The sequence below is a fragment of the Molothrus ater genome, chromosome 9 (assembly GCF_012460135.2).
Source record: "Molothrus ater isolate BHLD 08-10-18 breed brown headed cowbird chromosome 9, BPBGC_Mater_1.1, whole genome shotgun sequence".
In the NCBI taxonomy this organism is placed as follows: Eukaryota; Metazoa; Chordata; class Aves; order Passeriformes; family Icteridae; genus Molothrus; species Molothrus ater.
Window position 1 is genome coordinate 29,983,160 of NC_050486.2, and position 18,488 is coordinate 30,001,647.

Consider the following 18,488-nt stretch of genomic DNA (forward strand, 5'->3'; position numbering starts at 1 on the left):
CTCCTCCAGATGGGGAATTTTCCTGTCCTAGGGATTGGAGGAGCAGATCCCAACCCCAGCTCAGTCCCTGCTCCTCCAGATGGGGAATTTTCCTGTGCCAGGGACTCAGGAGCTGCTGGAAATGCCATCCTGGGATTTTGCCCCGGAGCTGTGTCCCTTTGTGGTGTCACTCTCTGGGGTGAGCAGGGTGTTTGTGGGGTTTGCTCCCCTCTCCAAAGGCAGAGCTCCTTTTGCTTCCCCTTTCCCAAGAATCCGTTTTCCCCTCTCCTGGAGCCAGCAGCCCTCCAAGCAGATGGAACTCGTAGACAACCCAGCTTCTGAGCACATTTCTGCCACTTTTGGGGCTCTGCTCCAGGGGACACCAAAGAGCAGCTCAGCCCTGGGGCTCTCGGCCCCGCTGGGTCTGCGCAGGGTTTGGGGGAGCAGGATTCTCCAGGGGAGAAAAATGGGAATATTCTCTGTTATTATCACTGACCCTTGGTGGGCATGGGACAGGATGGATTTGGGAAAGCAGAGCCAGGAATGGGGCAGGATGAGCCTGTGGGGCTCAGCTGGGTTTATGGAATTCGTGGATTCCACAGGCTGGACAACCTGGCATGGGGGACGATGTCCCTGCCCATGGGAAGCAGGGTGAGCTCTAAAATCCCTTCCAGCCCAAAGCATCCCAGAATTCTGCAAAAAGAGGGAAAAGCTTGGAGGAAGCCACCACTGTGCTCCTTCTGCTCTCCAAGGGCTGTGGTGAGGCTGCTGCTCCTGGGGCTCTGGAATTCCAGGATTTCCCAGCTGGCTCCGGAATCCTTGGTGCCAGGCATTGAGCAGACAAAAACCGGGGCTGACCACAACTAAACTTGGGCTTAAGCTGGGTTTTAACACCCAGGAGGGTTTTTCCTCCTTTCAGCAGTGCCCACAAACAGCACAGGAAAGGAGGGAGCCATCAGGACAGAAATATTGGGAATATTACCTGGGAAATATTAACTGTGAAAAGAAAATTGAGTGGGAAATAATAACTGGGAAATATTAACTGTGAAATATATATTAGCTGGGAAAGAATAAGTGCAAAACAAATATTGAGTGAGAAATATTAGCTGGGAAATCTTGACTGTGAAACAATCAACTGCGGAAAAAAATTAAATGTGAAAAATAATATTAACTGGGAAAAAATATTAAATGTGGAAAAGAATATTAACTGGGAAATAAATATTAACTAGGAAAAAATAACCATGAAATTAATATTAACTGGGAAAAAACCCTGAAATATTAACTGGGAAATAATAACTGAAACAAATGTTAACTGGGAAAAAATAACCATGAAATTAATATTAACTGGGAAAAAACCCTGAAATATTAACTGGGAAATAATAACTGAAACAAATATTGAGTGGAATTAATATTAACTGGGAAATAATAACTGTGAAACTAATATGGAGTGGGAAATAACTGTGAAACAGATATTGAGTGGGAAATAATAACTGTAATAAATATTAACTGGGAAATAATAACCGCAAAATAAATATTGAGTATGGAATATTAACTGTGAAATAAATATTGAGTATGGAATATTAACTGTGAAATAAAATACTGAGTGTAGAATATTAATTGTGAAATAACTATTGAGTGTGGAATATTAAGTGGACAATAACTCAGTCCCACACGCTGGGAGGGAGTTAATTAGCGTTAAAAGAACAAATAAATGGCAGACAGAAATGTCCCCACAGCCTCCTGGCAGCCCCTCAGTTCTGAGATCCCTGATCCCCTGGCTCTGGCCCTTTTCTCACCCCAGCTATGGGCTGCAGGCAGGGAGGCAGCGAGGGGCCCTGAGGGGGATTTATTGGGGGTACATTAACAATTCCTTTTTCCCTGCTCTCCCCCAGGACTGAAGAAGCGCACCAGGAAGGCCTTTGGCATACGCAGGAAAGAGAAGGACACTGACTCCACGTGAGTTACCGGGGCTCAGGAGGCTCTCGTGGGCCTTCAGCAGGAATTTGGGGCATCCCGGGCTGTTGTTGTCATCCTTGTATGGAATTTTATCAGCAGACACATCTCAGCTGTTCCCTGCACATGCAGCAAGTGTGGGGTTTCCTGGGAGCTGCTGGGAGCTCTTGGTCTGTGGGGGATTTTTGGGGATGGGTGGAAAAGGAGGACTTGGAGTTGGAGCAGATTCCTCTCTGCTCTTTAGAGCTGGTTAGGGGTGAAAATTTGATTTACACAGATGTTTGTGTGGGGTTTGGTGGCTGGGGCTGGTGCAGCATGGGGATTTCACTTCCCAGAAAACATCTGGATTCTTTCCACATCTGGTGGGGGGTGCTGCGTGTGAGGGCTGAGCCTGGGCTGGAGCCCCAGGAGGGGCTGAGGGAGCTGGGCAGGGTCTGGAGAATCCCTGAGGGAGCTGGGCAGGGGCTGGAGAATCCCTGAGGGAGCCGGGCAGGGGCTGCAGAATCCCTGAGGGAGCTGGGCAGGGGCTGCAGAAAATCCCTGAGGGAGCTGGGCAGGGGCTGCAGAATCCCTGAGGGAGCTGGGCAGGGGCTGCAGAATCCCTGAGGGAGCTGGGCAGGGGCTGCAGAATCCCTGAGGGAGCTGGGCAGGGGCTGCAGAATCCCTGAGGGAGCTGGGCAGGGGCTGCAGAATCCCTGAGGGAGCTGGGCAGGGGCTGCAGAAAATCCCTGAGGGAGCTGGGCAGGGGCTCAGCCTGGAGCAAAGGAGGCTCAGGGGCCCTTGTGGCTCTGCACAGCTCCTGCCAGGAGGGCACAGCCGGGGGGGTCGGGCTCTGCTCCAGGGAACAGGGACAGGAGCAGAGGGAACGGCCCCAGGCTGGGCCAGGGCAGCTCAGGGTGGATTTTGGGAATATTTCTTCACAGAAAGGGTTCCCCAGCCTGGCACAGCTGCCCGGGAGTCCCCATCCCTGGAGGGGTTCAAAATCCCCGTGGATGTGGCACCTGGGGACACGAGGTGGCCTTGGCAGTGCTGGGAATGGTTGGGTTTGATGATCTCTGCGGGGTTTTCCAACCCAAACGATTCCATGATTCTCAGCAGCCACTGCTGTGCTTTGGGGTGGATGTCCCCAAGTGTTGTGGCCAAGGAGCCTGTGCCACCACCATGTCCTGGGGACAGCAGGGGACGGGCAGCAGGGAGTCGCCTCCTGCAGCTCTGCTCAGGTGTTTCATGGTCAGCTCCAAGGTTTTTCCTTTAATTCCACTTGGATTTGTTCCCCTGAGCAGTTTTGTGTCCTGCTTGGAGGTTTCCCACACCAAGGGACAGGCCTAGCCAGGTGGCCCTGGTGGCACTGGTGTCTTTGCTGGGCTTTTCCTCCTGCAGAGAACAGGGACACATGGAGCACATCCCCAAAGAGGGACGTGCAGCCCCGCGGTGCCATCCTGCTGTCCCCAGGGATGGTGGCACCCACCCACCGAGCTGTGGGACCGCCAGGAGCTCCAGCTGGGTGTGAGTTCATCCATCCTTTATTCCGATAGGCAGGAGTGAGGCTCCTTTTGCTTCTCCTCCCCTTGGGAAAACGCTGGAACCGGGGCTGGGCGCTGCCTTATCCAGCGCTGGGATTCGCTTGGCTCCATCCCGATCCCGCGGCTCCCTCCAATCCATCCCATCCCATCCCGATCCCACTGCTCCCTCCAATCCATCCCATCCCGATCCCGCGGCTCCCTCCAATCCATCCCATCCCGATCCCGCGGCTCCCTCCAATCCATCCCATCCCGATCCCACGGCTCCCTCCAATCCATCCCATCTTGATCCCGTGGCTCCCTCCAATCCATCCCATCCCGATCCCGCGGCTCCCTCCAATCCATCCCATCCCGATCCCGCGGCTCCCTCCAATCCATCCCATCCTGATCCCGTGGCTCCCTCCAATCCATCCCATCCCGATCCCACTGCTCCCTCCATCCCATCCCATCCCGATCCCGCGGCTCCCTCCCATCCCATCCCGATCCCGGTGTTCCCGGCGGGCTGGGGAGCTGCAGCGGGCCCGGGAGGGATCCCCGGCTGCGGCGGAGGTCGCGGCGAGGCCAGCCCGGAGCACGCTGCAATTAGCAGCAGCAGTGATTAGCACGGCGGGGTCACGGCGCGGGCACGGCCCCGGGGGCTTTGGGCGCTCTCCAAATCCCCGCCGGCAGCAGCGGGGATGGAAGCGGGAGAGAAGGGAGAGGAAGGAGGGATGGAAGCGGGAGAGAAGGGAGAGAAGGGCAGGGATGGAACCGGGAGAGAAGGGCAGGGATGGAACCGGGAGAGAAGGGAGAGGAAGGAGGGATGGAAGCGGGAGAGAAGGGCAGGGATGGAACCGGGAGAGAAGGGAGAGGAAGGAGGGATGGAAGCGGGAGAGAAGGGTGGGGATGGAACCGGGAGAGAAGAGGCTGGAATAGAGCGGGAGAAGGCGGGGATGGTGGCATCTGCCACACCCTGCGGCCACCCCCGGTCACCACCCTCCCAGGACACCTCGCCGGGGTCCCTGGAGCTGCTGATGGGTCCGGAATGGTTCTGCTGGAGCCGCTGTGGGAAAGGTCTCCCCAGCAATTCCAGCCAGGATCGGAGCAGGAGGTGACACTCCCTGTGCTGGGGGTCACGCAGTGAGGGGGGAACATAACAGCAGAAAGGATTTTTGCCACTTCCACTTCGGGGACTTTTGTGCAAGGAGATGGAGCCTGAATAGGAGAGATGGATTAGCTGGAGAGCTTTCCGGGCTGGCGTTATTCCCTGTGGAAGCAGAGGCTCCCAGCAGGATTCCCTGGTGCCCCAGCCAGGTGTGAGCTGGTGGCGCTTCCCTGGCCGTGCGGGGAACCCGGGATGTGCGGGAGGTGCCCGTCTGCATCCCATGGACATTGGCATCCCCTAAATCCCAGCATCCCCTAAATCCCGGCATCCCCGGCAGAGCTGCCTGAGCCAGCCCCGATCCCAAATCCCATCGGCAGCCGGGATCAGGGTCCCTGGGGAGCCTCGGCAGCCCCCGATGCACTCAGCAGAGCAGTGTCTGTCCTTCTGGCAGAGAGAAAGCCTGGAATTCCTCCAGTGGGATTCCTGTCCCCTGCTAGCGATGGACACGGGCAGGGATGTGGCCGTGGGATGGTGCAGGAGCCAGCTGGGACAGTGCCAGCCCCTTTATTTCCTGATAAACCTAAAATTTATCAGCTGATAACACGAGGGAAAAAATTCTGTGACCTTGTGTGGGTTCCACGAGGTGCAGGTAACTCGGAGGTGCTCATAACTCCAGGTTTTGCTGCCATTAATTAATTTTAAAATTTAAAAATTCATTTCCACAAGTTACTGGGCACTAACACTGCTCTTTTTTTTCTGTTCTTTCCAGAGGGTCACCGGACAGGGATGGCATCGTGAGTATTGCCCAGTGTCACCTTCCCCTTCCACCACCATCAGCATTTCTGAGCAGCTTTCTGTTTAATATAAAAAATAAACGTTTAAAACAAGGTAAATTCCAGTTTTCCTATAAAAATACCAACAGAGGGAGGCCTGAGGAGTGCCAGGGGCAGAGGGAGCAGGTGTCCTGCTAAATCCCAGCTCCTCATCCTCGTTTCCACCCCTGCTAATTGGCTTGGGCCAGATTTGCTGCCTGAGGAGTTCATTGCCAGAGCAGCTGTTTCCAACCTCTATTTTTATTTTCTATATTAACCTGAAAACCAGGAGATGTTTGTGGTTTGTTGGTTTGGTTGGGGTTTTTTTTGTTTGTTTGTTTGTTTGGTGGGTTTTTTTTTGTTTTGTTTGTTTGTTTTTTTTTTTAATTATTGCTGCTTTTATTCCTGGTGTTAGACTGAAATGTCCCTGCTAGAGCTGGGTAGGAGATGGGCCCTGTCTCCTTTAGTGTTCGATATAAAAAATATTCTGGGTTCAGACTGGGCTTTATTTCTTCAGCAAATCCAGATTTTAGAATTTCACCTCAAAATAAAGATGAGTCCCCTGTGAGGCACAGCAGGGAAAGCAGTGCTGGAGTATCTTTTAAAAAAATAAAAATTTGGGGGGCAAGCTGCTCCTTGTAAGAAATCATCTTAGTTTTACCCCCAGTCTGACCCAAAATCCTTGGCTTTGGGCATTCCCTGTGTTTTTAAGCTGCTTGTTAGGAAATAGAGATGAAAGTAAAGGTAGTTCCTTCAGCAGGGCTCTATTCAGCAGAGATAAATTAATAAAGAGCAGGCTTAGGCTGGATCAATTAATAAATAGCAGGTTGAGGTGGGATCAATTAACAAATAGCAGGTTTAGGCTGGATATCAGGAGGAATTTCTCCACAGAAAGGGTGTTCAGGGAGGTTTGGAGTCCCCATCCCTGGAGGTGTCCACACCTGGATGTGGCACTTGGTGTCAAGGTGGGGATGGGCACAGCTTGGGCTGGATGATCCTGGAGGGTTTTTCCAATTTTAGTTCTGGGAGTATCCAGGGAGCACCCCCAGGCTGTTCCCTCTTCCAGCAGAAATCCCATGGGCAGCTTTTCCTTGCCAGGTGTGGGCAGAGAGACCTCAGGTGTCCTCTCCAAGGATGCAGAAATGCAATTTTTAGGGGACAAAACGAAGCTCCTGGAGGTGTTTGAGGCAGAGGGATTGGCAATGGAGACATTTAATATCATTTTTCATCCTCTGGACCCTTTTCCACATCATTTTTGCAGCCACTGGAGTGGCCAGGAGGCAAATCCTGACTGCTGAATAGAGCCCACAGGAAAATCCACCTTCAATCCTGGTGGAGCCACAGCTGAGCCTTCCTTTCCTGACAAATCCGTGTTCCCTGGTTCCTAAAACTTAGTTTTGCACATTTGAAAAGAAAACCCAAAGAAACAGCCAAGGAGCAGCTGTTTTAACCCTTTTTGTGCCACCCCCACCCTTGCAGCAGCCCAGCCCTCATCCCAATGATCCAACCTCCAATAGCAAAGCCGAGGGCACGCGGGAAGGAGGAAATAAAAACGGGGTAAGGACAACTGAGCTCGGCCCCCAGCTCCCACAGGGCTGTGGAAAATAGGGAGCCACCCTTGGTTTGGAACCCAGAGTGCAGGAAAATCCATTTAGGGTCAGCCAGGCCCATGGAAATGGGGTTAAATACAAATGGATGGGGGAAAAGCAGGAATCCCCTGGAGCAGCACCCAGAATTCCCACGGAACAGAACCCAGGGGAGGTTTTCCCTCTTCAGCTGAGCTCCCAAAGGAGCTGCTCCACCCAGAGCTGTGGAGGTGAGGGGCTGCACACAGCCCTGGATCAGGGAGTGCATCCTGCCAGCCCCTCGGAGGGAGCTGGGGTGGGAATGGTCCCCCTGGAAGCTCAAGGGAGCTGGATTGTCCCATTTAGGTGCCCAAAATCATGGTGGCTGTGGGAATTTGGGTGGGTTTGGGTGCCCAGAGCCAACCAGGAAAGGGTTCTAGAGGTGAGGGATGCCTGGAGCCTCTTCCAAATGGAATTCCCTCAATGCCAAGCAGCAGTTCCTGTGTGTGTTGGTGTTTCATGGCATGGACTCATCCCACTGCTCCGTCCTGAATGCACAATGCCTGGCATGTGGGATAACGGGATCTGACTCCTTCCTGGGATTGCTCTTTCTTGGGGAAGGGGTTTTGTCTCCCAGGAAATGTTTCCCCATAAGTTTCCCTGCCTTACTGGCTTTGGGAGCTTCCCAAGGGCTGGAAGATCCCAGCACAGGGAGAATCAGCCCTTTCCTCACTTTTCCCTAAGGAATGTTGGATGGCCACCTGAGGAATATTCAAACCCCCCCTGCCTCCTTTCATCTCTCTGGGATGGGAGAACCCCAGAGATGGGGAATGCTGCTGGGTTTCTGGTGTGGGATAACAGCATCTGCTATGGGATGTGCTGTGCTCCTGTTTCCTCCATTTGAATCTTGGGGATTTTCCTTTCCAGAAGAAAACCAATGGAGCCCCAAATGGATTTTATGCAGAGATCGACTGGGACAGATATGTAAGTGTCCCCTGGAGCTTCCCTGCCCCAGCTGCATCCCATGGGAACCCCAGGCTCTTCCCACACTCATTTTGGGCTCTTTGCGTGAAACCAGCTCTGTCCAGACCCCAATTCCATACCTGCAGGTCAGCCAGAATTCCCAGGGATGAGGTGGCTCTGGGGAGCCCTGTCCTGGCCCATGGGACATTGCAGTTTATCCATAGAAAACCTTGAATTCTCAACAAGGATTAAAACATTTCCTTCTGCAAAATGAATCGTGGAATGTGAGGTGTCCTTCGCTCTGTGGGACCCTGTGGGCTTGGGCTGTGCAGGACATCCTTTCCCACAGGAGGGAAGAGCTGCTCCAGCTTTCCAGGAATGAACATTCCTCATTTTTCTGTGTTTTGTTGCCTATCCAGAACTCCCCTGAGCTGGATGAGGAGGGATACAGCATCCGACCCGAGGAACCAGGATATATCCTTTGGTTTTGGCTTTGCCTCTTGGGTTACAGCCTGTAACAGGAGCTGGGCTCACAGGCAGGCCTCTGGCTCTTTTTATTTCACTGTTAGTATTTATTATTAATTACAATTATTTATTTCCACCTTTTGATTTTCATTTGTAGCTGGATCTCCACAGATCAAGCTCAATTACCTGAGGCATTTGAGTTGTCTTTGATTCACTGCTGTGAAATGAGGAGTGGGGGAACATCCCACGGGATGCTCCATGGAGACCAAAATGTCCGTGATTATCCTGAAGAAAAGGAGGATCAGGGAGGAGCTTCTGGCTCTTGACAAGGAGGGTGGAGCCAGTTGGAGTCGGGATCTGCTCCCAGGGAACAGGGACAGGAGAAGGGCGAACAGCCTCAAGCTCCAGGGGAGGTTTAGGTTGGATATTGGGAAAATTTCTCCATGGAAAAGGCTAGTCAGGCATTGGCACAGCTGCCCAGGGCAGGGGTGGAGTCCCCATGCCTGGAGTGATTTAAAATCCATGTGCATGTGGCACTTGGGGACATGGCAGTGTTGGGGGATGGTTGGACTGGATTGTCTCATAACCTGAACAATTCCATGAAATCCAGACATGGATTCATAAACCAAACCCCTGGGCTGGATTTATCCCTGAGAGCAGCAGCTCCTCATGCTCTGGCTGCACAGGGATGCAGTAGTGGCAGTCCCAGCACAGGATTATCCCTCCCTTTTGGGATCAGCATTTTGGGATCATTAAATTCCTGTTCTCCAGCAAGCCAGGAACACCGAGGGAAGAAAATTCCTTAACTGAGCTGTACCTACCAAAGGAAAGCACTTCTACTCCTCCAGCGAGTCAGAGGAGGAGGAGGAGGCGCACAAGAAATTCAACATCAAAATCAAGCCCCTGCAGGCCAAGGACGTCCTGCGCAGCGCCGCCACCGTGGACGAGCTCAAGGCCTCCATTGGCAACATTGCACTTTCTCCATCCCCCGTGGTGAGTCCCCCCACTCTTGCCCGGCCTTGCCCGGCCTTGCCCGGCCTTGCCCGGCCTTGCCCGGCCTTGCCCGGCCTTGCCCGGCCTTGCCCGGCCTTGCCCGGCCTTGCCCGGCCTTGCCCGGCCTTGCCCGGCCTTGCCCGGCCTTGCCCGGCCTTGCCCGGCCTTGCCCGGCCTTGCCCGGCCTTGCCCGGCCTTGCCCGGCCTTGCCCGGCCTTGCCCGGCCTTGCCCGGCCTTGCCCGGCCCCTGGTGCGTCCCAGTGCAGCTGGTTTGAAGCTGCCAGATAAATTTGGTGATGTTGGTGCCTTGTGCAGGCTGCCCCAGAGCAGAGGCTGGGCAGAGCTCCAGAATAAAGCAAGGATTTATTCAAAGCATCTCTTCCATGGATCCACCTTGGGCAGCACCAGAGCCCAGCCAGGCCGGCACCCAGGGTGAAGCAAAATGGCCCCAAAATGCACGGCCGGGCAAGGGCTCTGTCCCTGGGATCAGTTCTGCTCCATTTGCATCTTGCAGTTAATTATCCAGCCAAGAGTTTATTATGGCAGGCCCTTTTACAGGGGATTCAAAATTCCTATGGATAGCTGATGGGTCAGGATCTCTGCACCACCCAGGTCCTCAGCCCGTGATATTTGCATTTAGGATCAGATGGGGCTGGCTCAGGGTCCTCTGTGTACATTTGAACCCAACCGATCCTTGCCTTGTCTGGGGATTTGTTTTGCTTCTAAGCTGGTGGAGTTTGGGGGTCTGATATGACCAAATTTATCTGGCAGCTGCAAACCAGCTGCACTGTGGCAGTGGTGCTGCACTGGGATCATCCCAAACTCTGTGGGAGCTGATGTCCTACTTGGCTTTGGTGTCCTTATTTTGGGGTCTGGTCTGCAGGTGTTGCTCAAATGTATTGAAATTATGTTTCCAGTACAAAACATCTCAAAAATTCCCTTTCCTGCTCATAAAAGAGATCAGGATGTATTATTCCCTGATTTTTTTATTTTCCCTCTCTTATCCTCATTTTTCAGTGAGGAAAAAGAGGAATTTTCAGTCGTCATCATTCAGGGTCTTGCCCTGATTCCCAAGCCAAGGGAAGCATCTGTGGGGTTTTCCATGGGGTTTTAGAGGGATATTTCCCACCCTGGAGGGGAATCTGGGTTCCTGGAAGGAAAGCTCATTTTTCCTTAGCCCATCCTGGCATAAAGTCTATCCCCCTCTGCTTTTCCTGAGCTCGTTAAGATTCCTGTTGGCTCATCCCAATCTGTTCAGCCATGAAAAGATGGGATTCTGGGCTTTCAGGAGGTTTTGGTGTGGGCTGAAGTGACTTCCCAGACAAAGCTTTCCATGATTTATAAATAACCTGGGTCTGGAGTGTAAATGGCTCTCCAAGCCAAAGTCAAACAAAATCCATGAGCTTTGTTTCTGCTTCCCAACCAGAGAGTCCCTGTTTGTTGGCATTCCAGGATTAGAAATGGCAGCTGGATGCTTTGGGAAGCACAAAAAGAGGGGGGAAAACCCAGTCTCAAAATGAACAATTTAATATTGATGATAATAATATTAGGAAAACCAAATTCTGGTAGAATGTGCATTTTACCAAATAGGACTTTTGTCTCCCTTTTCCCGTGGTGTTTTTCCTGCTGAGGTTGGGGGGTTTGGGGAGGGGTGAGGAGGATCCCAGTGTGGGGTGGGCTGAGGGATTTGGGTGCTGGGCTGGAGGGGATCCCTGGGCTGGGTTGGAGCCTCCCTGGAATGTGCTCAGGGAAAGCCCCCGAGGCTGAGCAGGAGGATCCCAAAGCCAGGACATGCAGCCAAGGGAGCAGATGGGCCAGGAAAGCACCAGAGCCCCAGGCAGGAGCTGCCTGCAGGAACCTGCAGGAATCCCAGGATTCACTGCCAGGCATCCACAGGAATTCCAGGATTCACTGCCAGGTCCCTGCCCTCATCCTGGGCTTGTCTTCTCTCCCAAAACAGCCACAAAGCCCTGCTCTGGAATTGCTGGGAAGGAGATCATAAATCCCATGGATTGGGCTGGGAGGGACCTAAAATCCCATCCTATTCCATGGCAGGAACACCTCCCACTGTCCCAGGCTGCTCCAGCCTGGCCTTGGGCACTGCCAGGGATCCAGGGGCAGCCCCAGCTGCTCTGGGCATCCAGAATCCTTGTCCATAGTCACCATCATTCCCAGCCCTCTGGACTGGGAGTTCTGGTGCCTTAACTGGGAATGGCCAGCGGGGCCTGTCATGATAAAACAATGGAATTCTTCCCCTAAAATGGCTCAGACACAACTTTTCCATTTCCAAATGCTCCCTCTCCCTCCAGTCTCCCACGTGAGGGGTGAAGCTGGAGCACTCCTGTCCCTCTGCTTTGTCTTTAACCTGACACAAATCTTTGATTCCTCTTTATAAAAAAATCCCTCACCTTCTCATTCCTTCTTTTTTCTCTCTCTCTGCCACCTTTTAGAGGAAAAGTCCGGTAAGAAATGCAATTTTTATCTCCTGGAATATTTTAACCTGGCTTTGTGTGTGCTCTTGTCCTGTCTCTAGAGCTGAAATGCCAAAAGCAAATAACAAATCCTGCCCTTCTAGAATGAAGTTTAATTTCCTTTATTGCTGACTTAGAGTGTTTTAAAATAGAGTGTGTAAAAATAGAGCTGGGCTTGGCTCTGAGTGCTTTGGGGATGTAGTTTGAGGTCCAAGAATTTGGACCAGGTGTGTAAGGGCTCGGTTTTACCTGGACTGGGGCACATCCAAAGGGAGGAGAAGGCAGGAAACCCATCTGTGGTGCCACTGGGGTTTCTCCAAGAGAACTCAGCTTCCAGGGGGGAGATCCCCCCATTTCCCAGGCCTCGGGTTCCCCTGGGGGGCTGTCCCAGGGTGGCCCACAAGGCGTGGTGGTGGCAGCTGGGGCCCTGGGGTGCTGACGTGTCACTCTCTGACCAGGTGTCTCTTCTCTCCCCTCTCGCTGACCGCAGCGGCGCAGCCCGGTAAGAACTGGGAGGGGGGCACGGGGGGTCCCTGCTCATACTGGGCTCTGTGGGGGCACAGGGCATGGGGACAGCTGCCAGGGGTGTCACACAGCCCCTTGTGTCACCCCAGCTGTGACGGTGTTCACAGGGGTCCCAGGATGAGGGAAGAGACGAGGATCTGACTCCATGGTTCAGAAGGCTGATTTATTATTTTATGATATATATTACATTAAAACTGTACTAAAAGAATAGAAGAAAGGATTTCATCAGAAGGCTGGCTAAGAATAGAATAAGAAAGAATGATAACAAAGGTTTGTGGCTCGGACAGAGTCTGAGCCAGCTGGGCTGTGATTGGCCATCAATTAGAAACAACCACATGAGCCCAATCCCAGATGCACCTATTGCATTCCACAGCAGCAGATAACCATTGTTTGCATTTTGTTCCTGAGGCCTCTCAGCTTCTCAGGAGGAAAAATCCAAAATAAAAGATTTTTCATAAAAGATGTCTGTGACACCCAGTGATAGCACTGAGGGCCCTCAGTGATGGGGATCCCTGGAGACCCCGCTCTGGTTCTGGGGTGTCCCCACTGCCATGGCTGGGAGGGTTTGGCTTCTGCCCCACGAGCCCCTGGCACAGCTGCCCATGGCAGTGCATGCACCCATTCCCAGTGGATGTGCCCATTCCCAGCCCCTGTGGAGGTGGCACTGGGCACAGCAGAGCTGCCAGCAGTGCCTTTGTGTGGCTCAGCAATTTCCTGCAGGGTTTTCTGCTCCCTGGAGCTCAGGCTCTTGCAGGACATGTCCCCTCAGACAGCTCCTGCCACCTCTGCTGGGCTGCTTTGCTCCTGGGGTGACAACTGCCACGCACCCCTGTCCCCATGCATCCCACTGATCCCTGTGTTTCTCCTTCCAGGGGACGATTAAAAGGAATTTATCCAGTAAGTATCTCCTGCAGTCCATAAAACCAGCACTCCTTGCACCTCCTGGGGGGTTTTGGGGAGCGGGGGTGGGAAAAGGAGTGAGTTAAATTTAGTTAAAATGATCCTGGCAGAGCTAGTGGCTCCCAAAAGCTTTCCCTGGAGAAGGTGTGGGGAACATCTGCAGCAGAGCAGTTCCCTGATTCAGCTCTGTACAGAAATAAATCTGTATTTATTAAAAGCAAATTTTTCCTGCCAGGATCCCTGGGACACCAGGTGTGACCCCCCCTGCCAGCAGAGGGTCTGGGGGCCAGGGGGCTGCTCTGGGGTGGGAATGGCTCTGACTCTCATCCATGTGTGTCCTGTCCTGTCCCAGGTGAGGAGATCACGCGGCCCCGGCGCTCCACGCCCACGCCAGACCCCGCCAGGTCAGTGCAGGGATCGTCCTGGCTGGGACCATCCCAGGCTCAGGCTCCTCATCCCACCTGGGACTGGGACATTCCCACTTGCACTGTGCTGGATGGGAAGCTGGAGGGGCAGATGGGATTTTGGGAAGGAATTGTTCCCTGGGAGGGAGAGGAATGGGATTCCCAGATTTGCTCTGGCTGCCCCTGGATCCCTGGCAGTGCCCAAGGCCAGGCTGGAGCAGCCTGGGACAGTGGGAGGTGTCCCTGCCATGGCAGGGGTGGCACTGGAAGGACTTTAAGGTCTTTCCACCCAAAACCATTGCAGGATTTTGGCAGGACTGAGGGGCTGGTGGTGGTTGGGATGCTCAGTGCCCATCCCTGCTCTCCAAGGGCATTCCCTGCTGGAAGCCACCTTCAGCCTGATCCATAGGGAGCAGCTGGCCAAGCTTTGGAGGGGGTGTATTGATTCAGGACAGCAAACATGCAAGTTTTTATGGAATAAAGCCAAATCTCCCCGGGAATGTGCCCTGTGCAGCTCCAGGGGTCGACTCAAGGTGTGTTGGAGCAGAGCATGGCCCAGACCTCAAGTTTTTATTTTTTTAATCCTTTTCCATGAAGTTTTGACTAATCCCAAAGCAACTCAGTGTCCCAGCAGCTGCTGTGGCACCACAGGGTTGGCACTGGGGTGCTGCTCCTTTCCCCCACCTGGAACCCCATATTTGGCCAGCTCCTCCTTGGTCTGGGGTAAAAAAAGTCCTCAAAAATATTTGTGTTTGTCTCAGAAACATGGTGAGAAACCAAACTTGTCCCTCATGGCTGCCCTGTGCTCTCTCACCCCACAAACCCCACAAACCTGTCCCTTATGGCTGCCCTGTGCTCTCTCACCCCACAAACCCCACAAACCTGCCCCTCATGGCTGCCCTGTGCTCTCTCACCCCACAAACCCCACAAACCTGTCCCTCATGGCCGCTCTGTGCTCTCTCACCCCACAAACCCCACAAACCTGTCCCTCATGGCTGCCCTGTGCTCTCTCACCCCACAAACCCCACAAACCTGCCCCTCATGGCTGCCCTGTGCTCTCTCACCCCACAAACCCCACAAACCTGCCCCTCATGGCCGCCCTGTGCTCTCTCACCCCACAAACCCCACAAACCTGTCCCTCATGGCTGCCCTGTGCTCTCTCACCCCACAAACCCCACAAACTTGTCCCTCATGGCTGCCCTGTGCTCTCTCACCCCACAAACCCCACAAACTTGTCCCTCATGGCTGCCCTGTGCTCTCTCCCCACAGCAAGAAGGCCGGGGAGGACCCGGCGGCGCTGGCCCCACTCTTTGGGCCCCCGCTGGAGTCGGCCTTCGAGGAGCACAAGCTGGATGGTGAGTTTGGGGCATTTGGGACATGGCGAGTGACTTTGGGACAGGGGAGTTTGGGGCCCAGGGCAGGGGAGTTTGGGGACAGGGTGAAGGAGTTTGGGATCGGGACAGGTGAGTTTGGGAACCTGGTGATTTGGGGCCGGGGTGAAGGAGTTTGGGGCCATGGTGGGTGAGTTTGGGGCTAGGGTGAAGGACTTTGGGGACCTGGTGAGCTTTGGCCCAGGGCGTGTGAGTTTGGTGACAGGGAAAGGGAGTTTGGGGCTGGGGTGAGGGAGTTTGGGGCCAGGATGAGTGAGCTTGGGGCACGGCAACTGAGCTTGGGACTTGGTGAGTTTGGGGACAGGGTGAGTTTGGGGCTGGGATGAGGGAGTTTGGGGCCATGGTGGGTGACTTTGGGGACCTGGTGAGTGACTTTGGGTCCATGGTGACTTTGGGCCACGGTGGCATCTCCTGTCAGGGACATGGGAAGGTTTTCCAGCCCTGGCAGGGGTGGAGTCCCCGTTCCTGGAGGGATTTCAGAGCTGTGTGGAGGTGGCACTTGGGGACAAGAGCAGGGGTGGAGCTGGCAGTTCCACGGGCTCTGAGGGCTTTTCCAAGCTGGACAATTCCCAGATTCCCAGGTTCTCAGCCCTCCTGCTGCAGGAGGAAGGAGCCCAGGCAGGGGTTGAAGGACAGGTGACCATGTTCAGGGTTAATTCAGGCTGGGTGGAAACACAGCAAGTGCTTAAGTCAATTAGTTAATTATGAGGTCTGGGAGAGATCCTGACAGGGAACAAACAGCTCAAGAATATCAAAACTCAGCATTTTCCAGCCAAACCTTCACCCTGGAGCAGGGGGGTTTAACTCCACCCAGGATTCTGGAGGCAGCTGTTGGACAAGCCTTGCACCCCTCCATGCCTAGGAAATGCCATCTCAAAATGTCATTTTTCCCTCCTTTAACACAGAGACACTTTGCTTCTTTCCAAAGCTGATTTTCCCAGCTTTCCCAAAGCACAGGAACCTTGCAAGACTTGTTTTCCCCAAAACCAACCCCATCCATGCCCTGGAGCGGGTTCTTCCCAGAGATCTCCTCCTCCTCCTCCTCCTGGAGGGCCACTGCCCTCATAGCCTCGTTATGTCCTGTCATTAACACCTCCAGTTAATTCTTTTAATCAAAGCAACATTTGGAAGCAGTTCTCTGCACAAAACCTCCAAGAAATCTAAATTATACACGAAAATATCTTCCCCCCCCCACCCCCTTTATTCTCTGGGATTACAATTATCTTTTCATTTTGCTACCTGATGGGGTTTTTTGTTTGCATATCCTAAAATTCCAGACCACTTTGGCCATCAATACAATGTTTTCCTTCCCATAATAAACCTCCAAATCCATCCCTGGCATTGTTTTGTTTGTCAAGCAGCATAAGTGTCAAACTAATTGCATGTCCTGCTTCAAAATCAGACAGGATTTTAATTATCCACCGTTACAGAACCCCCTGTCCTTAATTAATGAGGTTTCTGTCACTGTCTGGGCCCTCTTTTCCCAGAGCCTCAGCGTCTCATCCGTGTGTTTGGGTGATGGGAAGTAAATATTTGGGTTTTTCATTGTTTCCAAATGTTTATTTTTGATTTTTTCAGCTGCTCTGGACCAGCCTGAGATATGGGGGTCAGTCCAGCCCATCAACACAAACGTAGAGTCCCCAAAACTTCCAAGACCTTTTCCAACTGGAAGTAAGTGACCATGCAAATAAATTAATATATCCAGAAATCAGGCCAAAGATTTGAGCTGTCCTCATCCAGGCTGTGCAGTTCCACGATATTTTAAATTAAAGGGGGTTTTTTTCCCCTTTGTTTGGCTTGGGTGACAGCACTGTGGGGGTGGAGGAGGGAGAGGGATTGATAAGGGGTGCAGGGATGGGGTGGATCCTGATCCTGCACGTTCATGCCGAGGTGACTTGGCTGGAAAAGTGGGAAGCACCGGTTTTTCCAGGATAACGTCAGGGAGAGCAGCACAGCCCCAACCCCGGATTTTTATTGCAGCTTTCGCTCCGCCCCGGGGCAGCTGCGGAGCCATTTCCTCTGCAGAAATGCCCCTGTAAAGCACAGCTGGTTATTAGCCGCTGTTAATTAGCCCCAGCGTTCCCGATCCCGGATCCACATCCTGAATCCACTTGGGATGGGCACGGGAGAAAGGCGGAGGCAGCTCCGTGCCTCGGAGGATCCAGGTTTAATTAAAATGCTAATTTAGGGGGTTGAAACAGGAGATGTGAGAAAAGGGGGGAAATTCCATCAAACCCGAGAGAAATGGCTTCCCACTGCCAGAGGGCAGGGAGGGATGGGTATTGGGAAGGAATTAATGGGATGTTGGGAAGAATTCCTCCTTGTGAGGGCGGGGAGGGATGGGATGGAATCCCCAGAGCAGCCGGGGCTGCCCCTGCATCCCCGGCAGTGCCCAAGGCCGGGCTGGACACTGGGGCTGGGGGCCCATCCCTGCCTTGTCCCCTTTCCCAGGGATCCCGTCTGCCATCGCAGGGGCTGTCCCTGCTGCTCTCCGGCTGAACTCTCCCCTCCCTCTCTGTGCTCTCTTCCAGCCCCTCCGCCGCTCCCCCCGAAGAACATCCCGGCCACGCCGCCGCGCACCGGCTCCCCCCTGCCCCCGGCCATCGGTAACGGCACCGGGGACGCGGGGACCGCCCCGGCTCGGGGGTGGGACAGGGGAACCAGCCCCGGCTCGGGGGTGGCACTGGGGAGGGGACATATCCCATCCCCAGCTCTGGGGGGGACACGTCCCCATCCCTGTGGCTGCGTTGTGGGCACAGATTTGGTCCCTGTGCATCCTCTGCCCTTGGAATTCAGAGAATTCCAGACTGGGCTGGGTTGGGAGGAATTTCTGTCCTGTCCCAGGTGCTCCCAGCCCCAGTGTCCAGCCTGGGCCTGGGTCCAGCCCTGGTGTCTCAGTGGATGCTGCAGTAGAAGCAGCACAAAGATGTTTTTGCCTCCCAAGTCGGTCTCACCCTGGTCAAATTAATGTTCTTTACACCATCCCTGCCTTTGGATCAGTCGCTCTGGGAATGCAGTGCAGGATTAGCCTCAATATCCTGCTGAAAGCTGGGATATATTCCCAGTTCCAGAGCCCTGCACAGCCTGTGCTGAGGAAACCAGAGTTGTGCAGGGTCTGCCGGTGGCAGGAGCTGCTCCTGCATTCCCTGCCCCCAAATCCCTGCTGAGAGGTGGGAAAAGGCCCCCTGATCCTGCAGCCCAGGGCAGGGAAGGGAAGTGGTGCTGGGAATGAGGGACAGCCTGAGGGCAGGGATGGAAAGGTGTTGGATGCAGCCAGAGGACAGCAGGTGCTGCTTCCAAGCATATAATTCATGGTGCTGGCTGGTGCAAAAGCGGGGTCTGAGCAGGGAAGGCTGCACGGGGCCAGCCAGAGCCCCTCGGGGTGAAACCCCTGTGCCACAAGGAGCACCCTGCTCTGTCCATCCCCATCTCATCCGTGCTCCCAAATCCCGATTTTCCCTCG

At 53.8% G+C, this 18,488-nt stretch overlaps 1 protein-coding gene across 1 annotated transcript in view; it reads left to right on the forward strand.

Annotated features, from left to right (window-relative positions):
• LOC118689411 (SH3-containing GRB2-like protein 3-interacting protein 1) overlaps positions 1-18,488 on the forward strand; it is a 53,213-nt gene that overhangs the window by 10,991 nt on the left and 23,734 nt on the right. Inside the window, exons 2-13 of the mRNA XM_036387664.2 lie at positions 1,872-1,935; positions 5,306-5,330; positions 7,841-7,897; positions 8,296-8,350; positions 9,159-9,334; positions 11,785-11,796; positions 12,296-12,307; positions 13,203-13,227; positions 13,583-13,634; positions 14,904-14,989; positions 16,604-16,696; positions 17,557-17,631. Of these exons, the coding sequence (XP_036243557.1) occupies positions 1,872-1,935; positions 5,306-5,330; positions 7,841-7,897; positions 8,296-8,350; positions 9,159-9,334; positions 11,785-11,796; positions 12,296-12,307; positions 13,203-13,227; positions 13,583-13,634; positions 14,904-14,989; positions 16,604-16,696; positions 17,557-17,631 (732 nt within the window). The remainder of the gene's footprint in view (positions 1-1,871; positions 1,936-5,305; positions 5,331-7,840; positions 7,898-8,295; positions 8,351-9,158; positions 9,335-11,784; positions 11,797-12,295; positions 12,308-13,202; positions 13,228-13,582; positions 13,635-14,903; positions 14,990-16,603; positions 16,697-17,556; positions 17,632-18,488) is intronic.